The 13,407-nt window shown below is 48.1% G+C and overlaps 1 protein-coding gene across 3 annotated transcripts in view; it reads left to right on the top strand.

Moving 5' to 3' along the window:
• The window catches only part of ESCO1 (establishment of sister chromatid cohesion N-acetyltransferase 1), a 95,940-nt gene extending 82,990 nt beyond the window's left edge, over positions 1-12,950 (top strand). For all 3 annotated transcript variants that reach the window (XM_056521692.1, XM_056521690.1, XM_056521691.1), the window contains exons 8-10: positions 3,247-3,390; positions 4,255-4,442; positions 10,250-12,950. In XM_056521692.1, coding sequence (XP_056377667.1) covers positions 3,247-3,390; positions 4,255-4,442; positions 10,250-10,397 — 480 coding nt within the window. In that variant the 3' untranslated portion in view covers positions 10,398-12,950. The remainder of the gene's footprint in view (positions 1-3,246; positions 3,391-4,254; positions 4,443-10,249) is intronic.
• Positions 12,951-13,407: the final 457 nt, after the last annotated feature.

The raw sequence follows: 13,407 nt of genomic DNA, 5'->3' as shown, positions 1-13,407 counted from the left end.
GGGTTCCACATTAGGTGCAGTACACAGTAGTCCCCCCCCCCCCCACATTGGGTGCAGTATACGGTAGTCGCCTCCTCCCACATTAGGTGCAGTATACGGTAGTCTCCTCCTCCCACATTAGGTGCAGTATACAGTAGTCCGTCCCCCCCCCCCCCCACATTGGGTGCAGTATACAGTAGTCCGTCCGTCCTCCCCACATTGGGTGCAGTATACAGCAGTCCCCCCACATTGGGTGCAGTGTACAGTAGTCCCCCCCCCCCCCCCACACACACTGGGTGCAGTGTACAGTAGTCCCCGTCCCCCCCCACACACATTGGGTGCAGTATACAGTAGTCCCCCCCCCCCCCCCCACATTGGGTGCAGTATACAGTAGTTTCCCCCCCCCACCCCCACATTGGGTGCAGTATACAGTAGTTGCCTCCTCCCACATTGCGTGCAGTATGCAGTAGTCCCCCCCCCCCCCCCACATTAGGTGCAGTATGCAGTAGTCGTCCCCCCCCCCCCCCACATTGGGTGCAGTATACTGTAGTCCCCCCCCCCACATTGGGTGCAGTATACAGTAGTCCCCCCTCCCCCCACACATTGGGTGCAGTATACAGTTGTCCCCCCCCACATTGGGTGCAGTATACAGTAGTCCCCCCCACATTGGGTGCAGTATACAGTAGTCCCCCCCCCCCCCACACATTGGGTGCAGTATACAGCACCCCCCTCCCCCCCCACACACACACACACACATTGGGTGCAGTATACAGTAGTCCCCCCCCCCCACATTGGGTGCAGTATACAGTAGTCGCCTCCTCCCACATTGGGTGCAGTATACAGTAGTCGCCTCCTCCCACATTGGGTGCAGTATACAGTAGTCGCCTCCTCCCACATTGGGTGCAGTATACAGTAGTCGCCTCCTCCCACATTGGGTGCAGTATGCAGTAGTCCCCCCCCCCCCCACATTGGGTGCAGTATGCAGTAGTCCCCCCCCCCCCACATTGGGTGCAGTATACAGTAGTCCCGTCCCCCCCCCCACATTAGGTGCAGTATACAGTAGTCGCCTCCTCCCACATCAGGTACAGTATACAGTAGTCGCCTCCTCCCATATTAGGTGCAGTATACAGTAGTCTTACCCCCCCCCCCCACATTAGGTGCAGTATACAGTAGTCCCCCCCCCCCACATTAGGTGCAGTATACAGTAGTCGTCCCCCCCACATTAGGTGCAGTATACAGTAGTCGTCCCCCCCACATTAGGTGCAGTATAATGTAGTCCCCCCCCCCCACATTAGGTGCAGCATACAGTAGCCCCCCCCCCCCCACATTAGGTGCAGTATACAGTAGCCCCCCCCACATTAGGTGCAGTATACAGTAGTCCCCCCCCCCCCACATTAGGTGCACAATACAGTAGTCCCCCCCCCACATTAGGTGCACAATACAGTAGTCCTCCCCCACATTAGGTGCAGTATACAGTAGTCCTCCCCCACATTAGGTGCAGTATACAGTAGTCCTCCCCCACATTAGGTGCAGTATACAGTAGTCCTCCCCCACATTAGGTGCAGTATACAGTAGCCCTCCCCACATTGGGTACAGTATACGGTAGTCGCCTCCTCCCACATTAGGTGCAGTATACGGTAGTCGCCTCCTCCCACATTAGGTGCAGTATACAGTAGTCCGTCCCCCCCCCCCAACACACACACACACACACACATTTTGGTGGCGTATACAGTAGTCCCCCCCCCCCCCCCCACATTGGGTGCAGTATGCAGTAGTCCCCCCCCCCCACATGGGGTGCAGTATACAGTAGTCCCGCCCCCCCCCCCCCCCCACATTAGGTGCAGTATACAGTAGTCGCCTCCTCCCACATTGGGTGCAGTATGCAGTAGTCGTCGTCGTCCCCCCACATTGGGTGCAGTATGCAGTAGTCCCCCCCCCACATTGGGTGCAGTATACAGTAGTCCCCCCCCCCCCCCCACATTAGGTGCAGTATACAGTAGTCGCCTCCTCCCACATCGGGTGCAGTATACAGTAGTCGCCTCCTCCCACATTAGGTGCAGTATACAGTAGTCGCCTCCTCCCACATTAGGTGCAGTATACAGTAGTCTTACCCCCCCCCACATTAGGTGCAGTATACAGTAGTCCCCCCCCCCCCACATTAGGTGCAGTATACAGTAGTCCCCCCCCACATTAGGTGCAGTATAATGTAGTCCCCCCCCCCCCACATTAGGTGCAGTATACAGTAGCCCCCCCCCCCACATTAGGTGCAGTATACAGTAGCCCCCCCCCCACATTAGGTGCAGTATACAGTAGCCCCCCCCCCCACATTAGGTGCAGTATACAGTAGCCCCCCCCCCACATTAGGTGCACAATACAGTAGTCCCCCCCCCACATTAGGTGCACAATACAGTAGTCCTCCCCCACATTAGGTGCACAATACAGTAGTCATCCCCCCACATTAGGTTCAGTATACAGTAGTCCTCCCCCCACATTAGGTGCAGTATACAGTAGCCCTCCCCCACATTAGGTGCAGTACACAGTAGCCCTCCCCCACATTGGGTGCAGTATACGGTAGTCGCCTCCTCCCACATTAGGTGCAGTATACGGTAGTCGCCTCCTCCCACATTAGGTGCAGTATACGGTAGTCGCCTCCTCCCACATTAGGTGCAGTATACGGTAGTCGCCTCCTCCCACATTAGGTGCAGTATACAGTGCACTATGTCCCGGACGCCCCTGCGTTTTTAAAGTCAACGCGGGGCCGGCGGCAGCAAAGAGGTAATCGGGGCATCCTTGTGTCCCGAAAAGATTTTTCGGGACACAGGGATGTCCCTAAAGTGACGGGGGGGGGCCCCTGCGGGCACTGCGCCCGGAGCAGAGCGCCAATGATGACGGCCCTGGCGGCCGCTGGAGGGGGGAAAAAAAATGGCTGCGTGCACATCTCCGGTGGCCCACACCAGGGCCGGTGGCCCACCGGGAATCTTCCCGGGGTATCCCGTTAGGCCAGTCCGGGCCTGCACACGGGCCTCCTTTATCAAGACTTTCTAAAAGAAAAACTTTGCCCATAGCTACCAATCAAAGAGCAGCTTTTAATTCAAGAAATAAAAGCTGTACACTGATTGCAATAAGTAACAAAGTTTGTTTCAGACAATTTTGAGGAATCTTCCCCAAAGTGTTTATATACGAATGTCACACTGCTTTTTCTAGCACAAGTGACAGGTGTTATAGGTGTAGGCTTCAATAATTTAACCATAATTATATTTGTTCTAGGTTGAAGAGATCCGAGAAATGGTGGATAATGATTTGGGGTTCCAGCAGGTTCCTCTGCGGCTCCATTCCAGGACAAAGACCTTCTTATTTATTAACAGTGATAAGAAAGTTGTTGGATGTTTAATAGCAGAACATATTCAGTGGGTAAATACTCTGAACACCTTATAAAGCAACCAATAATATATGTAGCTATAGTCAGTTGTAAGGCTGATATTTCTGGATTATTGTTTTTAATGTGTATACAAATACTACTACTTCCTGACCACACACAACAGTCAGATTATTCCCTAAATTTCATGAAGAGTGAAGACTGTAAACTTTTATGTAAATGAAGCTTAGCTACAGCATAAACAAAGCATATTGCAACATATCTTTTTATTCCTTTTTCAAGCATATTTGTTTACTGACTGTGCATGAGAACTCTTGTTTTATGCTAAGGCACCTAACTGATACAGGTCTAGCCCTGCTGTCAGCTGAGGAGTGGATACAGTAGTATAGAGTGTAGGCAATGCATTGATTAAACACTAATTTATGTAAGTACATAGAAATCTTCTTTACACAAAACATATTCAACCATAATAGTAGATACAGGGTGGTGGAGCTTTAGGGTTCATTTTAACTATGTATTTTCTGAGAAGAATTCCACTCAAACTATTGTGCAGCAGCCTCCCATTGTTTTCAGTGGGCTTCTACTACACCATTTACACTATGGAATTTCTGTAGCAGATGTTCTGCAGTGGAAATTCCAGTTCCCAGACTACACAGAAAGAATAAACCTGTTCATTCTTTCAGCGGACTCAGCTCTAAAATGGATTGCTGTCTATTAAGAGAGCGCATTTCAGAGTGGTCCTAGCGCCAGTTTCTTTTGCGAGCGCCTGTTACAGATGGAATCTCTGGCCAGAATATCTTCAGGCAGAGATTCTGTAGTGTGAATGGACTAAGGTAAAAAGCCTACATTATTGACAGTCATGAAAACAGCAGACATGGAGATATTTTTCTTTCTTGCAGGGTTATAGAGTTATTGAAGATAATATGCCAAGTGACAACTGTGACAAGGATCAAATCCTTTCTGAACGAGTGAAAGCTTGGTGTTGTTCTAAGGCCCCTGAGCCTGCTATTTGTGGAGTCAGTCGTATCTGGGTATTTTCAATGATGCGGCGAAAGAAAATTGCCTCAAGGATGCTTGAATGTTTAAGGTATGACAGGATTCTTTTAAAGCGTACCCGTCAGATCCAACAAAACATTTTTCTCTATCTGCTCCATTGGGGGGGACAGACTCTGGGTATATGCTGCTGTCTCTAGGAGGCATGACACTATGGTAACCAAAAAGTAAGCTCCTCCCAGCAGGATATACCCACCTCCAGGCCACTGAGCAATTCAGTTTTTGCTTAGTGTCTTAAGGAGGTGGACATGGTCTGGTGTTCTCCAGACCAGGTCTCATATTTTTTTTATTTTTTAGGTTTAGGGAATGTGTTAGTTTTTTATTTCTGTTTTCAGGTGGTGACTCGGGAACGCAATGTTCACTGTTTCCCCATTGCGAGAGGTGGCAGGCATCTTGGATGTACTGTTAACCCCCTCTCGCCAACGGTCAGCTCTTGGGGTTGTACCTCATGGGTCCGGGTCCCCCTACCTCCCTGTTCACCTCGCTATGAGCTTGGCTTTCCGCAGGTGAAATGGCTGACTGAAGAGTACAGTCTGAAGACTTCCTTATGTAAGTTCTTCAGCATGAGGTGAGTATCTTTCTCTCCCTAGGTCTTGCAATAGCTGGAGACCCTCTGTTTTTGCCCTATCCTGCAGAAGCTGGGGCTGGCCTGAGTTATCTTATTTTTCCCTGCAGGGGGATTGTTTTCTATTATTGGGGGAGCAGTGGCTACAGTACACAGTAAGGGGGCACTTTATTAAGATGTGTGTGTGTTTTATAGTACACCCGCTGCAGGCTTCTTCCTGCGGGCAGGTGCGCTTTTTACTTTCACTTTCGGCGGCTGCCAACGGCACTTCGCCCGCTCCGTCCCCGGGCGCACAGAACCCACTGCAGGCGGCGTGTGCGCTCAGGGTTCGGAGCTGGCGCCATTACTGAGCGAGTCCCACTGTATCCTTCGGTGTCCCGGCAGACGTTTTCTCCGCCCACCTGGCCGCATAAGTGCCTCGGTAGCGCAAAATGGCCACCAATCGGCACAGTGCACGCACTGGGGCCGTGCAGGAGCCAATCACAGAGCTCCTTTCCCTGACCCGGCCTCTTCTATTGGCTGGCGTCTTTTCTCTCTTCCCTCGGCACGGTGCAGAGTTCTCCTCACAGCAGCTGCCTTAGGACACAGACTTGGGTGAGACTGTTCATTTTTTTTTTGTCATGTCCATGCCAGAAGTGTTCCTCCCTCTAAGCAGATATCGGGAATTTTAGTTACCCATTACGCTTGTAAAAACTGCTCTGCAAAGATGCCAGGTTCTGATGAACCCACTTGTTCTGCCTGCTCCACTGCTCCCCCAGACCCCCCTGCTATTTCTAACCCAGGTGCCCCTTCAGACCCGGTGGGTTCGGCGGCCCCTCCAGCCTGGGTTTCCTCCCTCTCCCAGTCTATATCTGACTTGGCACAGGTCTCCCGTTCTGTGGTGACTGCCTTGGAGAGGTCTACCCTTCACCGGCCCTCTAGAAGGTCCCGTTCCCCTTCTCCCTACGCTTCGCATTAGCATAATAGGGGTGTCTCCTCTGACTCATCCCCAGAGTCTCCTGGTAGACACAGGCATTCTTCTCGCAGGTCTCGCCCGACCACTTCTTCAGGCCACACCCGTCAATCTTTCAGAGGACGTTCCCGTGGTCGCCGCTCTGGCTCTCCTGAGCCACGTACCAGGTCGGAGTTTCCCTCTTCCAGGGCAGCCTTCACTCGTTCACACTCTCCTGGAGAGCTAGCGGCCGAGGGTTCCGATTCGGAGGACCGTTCGGACTCAGTGGACACGGTGAACTCATTGGTTATGGCCATAAGATACACCTTTAACCTAGATGACCCAGGAACTTCGGACGCAGCTCCAGAAGTATCCTTTCTTCGTGCCCGACCGGCACCCAAAGTGGTCAGCTCTCATGCTGAATTTGAGGCCATTCTAGAATTTGCCTGGAAGCACCCTGAGAAGAAGTTTCAGGGACTGAAGAAAGTCCAAGCACGATATCCTTTCGCCAAGGACCTTGTCTCCAAAGTGACTTCCTCTACGTCGGTGGATCCTCCGGTTTCCCTCCTCTTTAAAGCTACTACTTTGCCGCTGGCGGATGCAGCTGCCTTGAGCTGGTTGAAGACTAGGCTGGTTGAAGACTTCAGTGGGTATGTAAGGAACTTTTCCGTTGATGTTAGTACACACCCTCCACCCACTGTTCCCCTCATTCCCCCTGTTAAACATTGGTATTCTTTTATTGGGGGTTTAGGGGTTAAAAGCTTATAGGTCCCTCAGTTTCCCTCATTCCGCCTGGTTAAAGGGTGGTATTTTTATTGGGGGTTTAGGGGATAACAACTTATAGGTCCCTGTGTCTTCTTTATATTGAGACCGTATTCTGTCACACGGGTCTCTGCTCCGGCTATTGCGACAGTATTGTCGCACGGCGTCCCTGCACTTCACACGAGGTGCCTTCCCTATCTTTGCGCACCTCGTGTATTCGCACAGCCATTTTTTTTCTTCGGCCATGGCAGTCTATACTCCTGCCGCCTACGGCTCTTTTCCAGTTCCCCACTGCAACAGTTTCCGCGGCCGGCTTCTTCTAAAACAGTGCATGTTCCAGAGCTCAGGGGCTGCGGCCAGCAGGCGGCAGTTAAAGGGGTTCTCCGGTGCTTAGACATCTTATCCCCTATTAACACCAAAAAGGAGAAGAACCAACCTACTATAAAAAGTAGGTGGGAGTAGGGGTTGGTAGGTATGGTCTGGCATTCTTGATTATTTGTTTGGGCATGGTGCTATGTTTTCTTTCATTTGACACGTTTGTCACAGTCCTATACTGCGGTTTTCCTGTATTCATAACCCTTATTGCCATCTAATTATGTGATTATTCTGGTATATTTTATCTTACACAGACTTATACCTGCCTTTCTATAGTGATCCAGTGCCCTTTTTTTTATGCATTCTGCACTTTTCTATGTATGTTTTAACTTTGTGAGTTTAATAAAGTATATGGATTTATAATGATTTCATGTTTTTGTGTGCACTGTTTGGTACACGTTTTCGGCGTTTCATCTTATCCCCTATCCAAAGGATAGGGGATAAGATGCCTGATCGCGGGAGTCCCACCGCTGGGGACCCCCGTGATCTTGCACGCGGCACCCCGTTTGTAATCAGTCCCCGGAGCGTGTTCGCTCCGGGTCTGATTACTGGCGACCACAGGGCTGACGGCGTGTGACGTCACGCCCCGACCCTCAATGCAAGCCTACGGGAAGGGGCGTGATAGCTGTCACGCCCCCTCCCATAGAATTGCATTGAGGGGCGGAGCGTGAGGTCACACGGGGGCGGAGGCGTGACGTCACATGCCGCCGGCCCCGTGATCGAAAGTAATCAGACCCGGAGCAAACACGCTCCGGGGACTGATAACAAACGGGATGCCGCGTGCAAGATCACAGGGGCCCCCAGCGGTGGGACTCCCGCGAATTAGGCATCTTATCCCCTACCCTTTGGATAGGGGATAAGATGTCTAAGCACCGGAGAACCCCTTTAATTTAGCCCCGGGCCTTCCCGGCGGTAGCTCCGCCCTCCCTTTTTTTTTTTTTGCGCAGTTCAGCGCTCCTCCTCTTTATGTCCTGGCCAATGCCCTGCCAGGGGTCAGTGTCAGCCTCTCCTGACTTAGCGCGTGCTGCAGGGGAGGTCATGTATCTCCTCCCCCTTAGTGTGGCTACCTATGGGAGGCTATGAACTCCCCGGGGGGGGGGGGGGGGGGGCAGCTCTCTTGCCTGTGATGTCACTGGTCTCTCACACCGTCACGCTGCCGTAGCTGGAGACTCATCCCTGCTGTGGTCTTTTTTTTTTTTTTTCTGGTTCCGAGGGCTGCTGCTGTTCCCCTCAGCGCGGACTGTAAGGGACCTCTATCTTTGGTGACTCTGCAGGGACCTCTACGTCTGCAAGGACCTCCATTTCTGCAAGGGTTTTCCACTTTCTATCCAGCCGTTATAGGACACAGGAACCCTGGTGAGCTTCTACCCAGGGTAGTAAGGAAGCTCAAGGCGGAAGGCGTCTCAGCATTTCTGGTGGCTCCGGATTGGCCCCGGCGCTCGTGATTTGCTAACATAGTTAATCTCGTGACGGACGTTACCATGTAGCTCCCGGATCAGTCCGACTTTCTCTTTCAAGGTCCTCTCTGCCACCTCAATTCACTGCTGCTGCGTTTGACGGCATGGCGGTTGAAACCGCGATGCTGAGGGCTCGCGGTTTCTCTCTCCGGGTCATTTGCACTATGCTGAGGGAACGGAAACTGTCCTCTACCAAGATTTATCACAGAACCTTGCCGTTGGGGCTGGAAAAGCGTTTGGCACTAAGGTCCCTCAAAGGGCAGGTGTCAGCGCTTTCCATTCTTTTTCAGCGCCCCCTGGCTTCTGACCCTCATGTTTGCAACTTCCTTCAGGGTGTAGCTCATGAGGCTCCTCCTTACAGGTTTCCCACTCTACCCTGGGTCCTGAATTTGGTTCTCAGCGCTTTGCAAGGTGCCCTGTTTGAACCCCCTTTCGGGAGATCTGTTTCCTTTCTTGGAAGGTGTCTTTTCTCATTGCTGTGACCTCCATCTGGTGGGTGTCTGAATTGGCGCTCTCTCCTGCTGACCACCCTTTCTTGTCCTTCACCAGGACAAGGCTGTGCTTCAGCCGGTACCGTCATTTCTGCCGAAGATGGTATCCTCTTTTCATCTGAACAAGGATATCCTCCTTCCCTCCTTCTGCCCGGCTCCGACTCACGCTAAGGAGCGTTCTCTTCACAGCTTGGACGTGGTCAGAGCTCTGCGTGTCTATCTCTTGGCCACCTCTTATTTTCGGCGCTCTGATTCGCTGTTCGTCATTCCGGAAGGCCGGCGCAAGGGGCTTCTGGCTTCTAAGGTGACCATATCCTGGTGGATCCGGTCTGCTATATCGGAGGCCTATTGTTCTAGGGGGAAGACTCCTCCCTCCTCACTCCACCCACTCTGTTGGGGCCTCCTGGCTGGTCTTCAACAGGGCTTCTGCCCTGCAGGTGTGTAAGGCAGCCACTTGGTCGTCCGTGTACATGTTCACAAAGTTATCCCAGGTGCACATGCTGGTGGTGTTGTCATCCGCCTGAGTCTCTCTCTAGTTGGGTTGTGAGTTCCCACCCTGGGGGCTGCTTTGGTACGTCCCACGGTTCAGGTGTCGACCCCCCCCCCCCCCCCCCATGGAGCCGAACGATAAGTGATTTTTTTTTTTTTTTTATACTTACTGTAAAATCTCTTTCTTGGAGGATCCATTGGGGGGGGGGGGGGGGGGGGGGGCACAGCACCCACCCGTTATTAGTTTGTTGACCTGAGTCCATTTCCTGTCTGTGGGCTTGTTTGGTTGCTTTTTGTCTGGGTCTTCTTCTGACTCTCTGTAGTGATTAGTCCCAAAGCAGTAGGAGGAAACTGACCAAACTGATTAGCTCAGTCAGAGGGCGGGGTATATCCTGCCAGGAGGGTCCGACTTCTTTTTTTAATGCCTAGTGTCAGCCTCCTGGTGGCTGCAAGATACACCCACAGTTCCTGTGTGCCCCCATGGATCCTCAGAAAGAGATTTTACAGTAAGTATAAAAAAATCTACTTTTTTCTCTGAAGCACCACATTCCTTCAGGGTAAATCATACTAGGTGTTTAGGAGCCATTTTGCTATTTTATTATTTCATGCATTATGCTGACAGGCAGACTACATTGCAGTAGAGAACTTGTCCCACAAAAAAAACAAGCCTTTATATGGCTTGGTTGATGGTAAAATGAAAAGTTATGGCACTTGGAAGGCGGCGAAGGAAAAACTGTGTATCATTTTTTTTTCTCTTCTTTTTCTTGACAGGAACCATTTCATATATGGCTCTCACCTGAGCAAAGATGAAATTGCCTTCTCAGATCCCACTCCAGACGGCAAGCTGTTTGCAACACACTATTGTGGTACTGGCCAGTTCCTAGTTTATAACTTTGTCAGTGGGCACCCACTGAGTTGAAGAATGGACGTCACCATTTTGTTTTCTGTTTACAGGCAGAACTTGCATCATGCTTTTAGTTCTCCTATATATGAACTCAGGATGTGAACTCCCAAAGGGGTTCTTCTTTTTTCTTAAAACTGGAAAAAGATTCAGAAACAGAAAAAAAGCTTAATTTTTAAAGCAAATATTTTGAAATCTTTTACTTCCAAAAGATTGTTCAAGTATTTTCTATACAGTACTTTAGTCATGTTTACATGCAGCAAATTATTTTGTTCATAGTGGACTAACTAATTGTTAAAAAAGACTTTGTGAGCTGAAGATTCTTATGTGGGTATATATAGATATGTGCACATTTTTATTATTCAGTTTTAATATGACACTTATAGGGTAAAGAAAAACTCCAGTCGAAAATTTAAGCTTAATGCATTGTGTTTTCTGACTGTATTTTGTGCCCTTTGTATTTTATTATACCGTTTGCAGTGGATAGGGAGTGTAGGGATCACTATCTGGGAGGTTGTTTCATGGAGAGTAAGGGTATGTTCACATGGCGGAATGTCAGTGCGACATTCCAGCACCCATATTTTCTGGTTGGACATTCCGCACATTTTCCTACTGTGTGAAATTACCCTAACTCTGTCTTTAACCCTTTTAGGAAGTGTGTGTAGTAAAGGGAGCTCATTCTACACAGCCCATCCATCCATCCATGCATTGCATGGATATCATTGATCTAAAGACCTATCACAGTTGAAAAGGGGTTGTGGGATAAAAACAGCCATTTATTAGTAAATCCCGACTTTTAAATCCCACTATCTACTTACAGATAGTGGTATTTGATTTTGGTTTTTCTCTGCAGCAGCTATCTTGGTTATGCCTGGATGGATCTCTTACAAATTGATATATCATTGTGGTTTATTTAGTGAATAAAACATATTCAAAAGGCCCAATATGGCTGACACTCTTGCAAAGTGACTAACTTCTCTGTTAAAGAAAATTTTATTGCCAAACTTTGCCTCTAACTTTTGAATGACTGAAATTAAAACGACTTTGTTTTTAGTTCCTATTCCCTACGCTCAGTCATATAACCACTGCACTCTGCTGTATAGTCATCTAGCCCAATCATCACTGCCTCCTATAGAGGTGACATCAGTGTAACATTATGTAATAACTGGATAACGGTTTATTCTGCATGGCCCTAACATAGGGAACTGTTTGCCACAGTTTTTCTTTCTGCAAGCCCCAGTTTTTTTCCTTTAGTTTCTTTTCTGTTGGCATTTGTTGTTTGATAAATTGGAGCTGCTTGATACTATCTACACATACTGAAAAAAATTATAATTCAAACTGCTTAATATGATCATTTAAAGGACATTACTGTATCAAGGTTTAAAGGGATTGTGCCATCTCCCTCTCCTAGCACCCCCATGCTGAGGAAGTTGAGGACAGACAGGAAATATATTACCTGGTGGGACCTTCATACAGAACTATCTCACAGGAAGTCCTGAGCTATGGACCCAATCTATAATGTTCATATGCTCTAGTAGCAGATAATGCAACTTAAGTAAGAACCTAGTTAAAGTTACTGTCGTTGGTTGTAAAAACAGCAAAAATGCCCACATTGATAAAGTAACTATCTGTAAAATGATTATGCATATATTTGTAAAATCCATCCTTTTCCTTAGGGGTGCTTTCCACAAGGGAGGGTGTTTAGGAGCATAAAAACGTGCTAGTTTTATCTGCCTCTCCCTTGTCACATGGGCACAAAATAAACAGATTTCTTATGCAGGCCATGTGTGCATATAAATAAAATGGATTGACTTAGTAACTTGTATTGGTGGTCAGTGAGTCTGGAAATTGCTGTCGTCCTCTGTAAATGCTTCAGATGTCTGGCTCCTGTCTACTTTCATACTCACTGAACTCAGCAGTGGCAGCTGACCCTTGAGAAGGAGACAGAGCAGAGAGAGAACCAACCTCAGTCCGTCAAAGCCAACCATATTTGCTGTTGCTAGGTCTGATCAGACTAGAGACCAGGGTCTGATGACAAAATGAGACCTCTGCTTTTTTAACACTTTTTTTTTTTTTTTTTTTAATTCTATTTTTTTACATCTTTAGCAAAACACTTAAATAAAATTGTTAAATTTTTTTTAGTACTGCCTTAGAAAAAGTGATTCTTTTTTTTTTTAACGATCGTAACTCTTAAATTATATGGTTGCTTTAGGATCACTCTGAATATGGCACACTAGATAAAATAGAGTGAATGCTTAAATTACAAAATTATTTAAAAAAAAGCTAATTTTATGAAGGGACAAATGACAGACAGGAGTAATTTATTTTACTCATTAAAGGGGACAGATTGGCTTCATGTAGAGCCTATTTTGCATTGTATATACCACTGAGGTCTTCAGAGCACTACTGGTCTTCTTAGCAGTCACTCTTTATGAGGGTTTTTATACTGTATGTTAATAAACTGCTGTGGCCTTTTCTGTAAATGTGTAGAATAATGAAGTTTGAATTTTTTTTTCCCTCCTTGATTTATTTTGCTTGTTTTTTAACTCTGTAATAAACGGACAAATTCCTCCTTGTGTGTTTTTGTTATTCTCTCCATATGCAAATGGATGCATGCTGTTTTATATTCATTCTAACTTTCTCACAGTTTAGTAGTGATCAGCCTGTGAACCAAAATATACACTAAATAGGCAGAAGTATTGGGACACTTACACGTTACGCCTACAAGAGTTTTTCAGAAATCCTTTTTTTTTTTTTTTTTTTTTTTTTTTTTTTATATTCACAGACCTGAATATAGAATTGGTCTACCCTTTGCAGTTATAACAGCTGCCACTCTACTGGAAGACTTTGTACACCATTTTGAGGGGGTCTGTGGCAATTTTTGGCCATTCATCCAGAATTAAGATTTTTTCCATCACAGGCACGCAAACCACCTAGGCCAAACCCTGAAAAAACAACCTCAGAGCACTATCCCTCCTCCAAAAAAGTTTCCATTTGGCATCATGAAGTTGGGCAGGTAAATAGACTG

This window comes from Hyla sarda, chromosome 5 (assembly GCF_029499605.1).
Source record: "Hyla sarda isolate aHylSar1 chromosome 5, aHylSar1.hap1, whole genome shotgun sequence".
Lineage (NCBI taxonomy): Eukaryota > Metazoa > Chordata > Amphibia > Anura > Hylidae > Hyla > Hyla sarda.
This window is presented reverse-complemented; position numbering and strand designations above follow the sequence as displayed.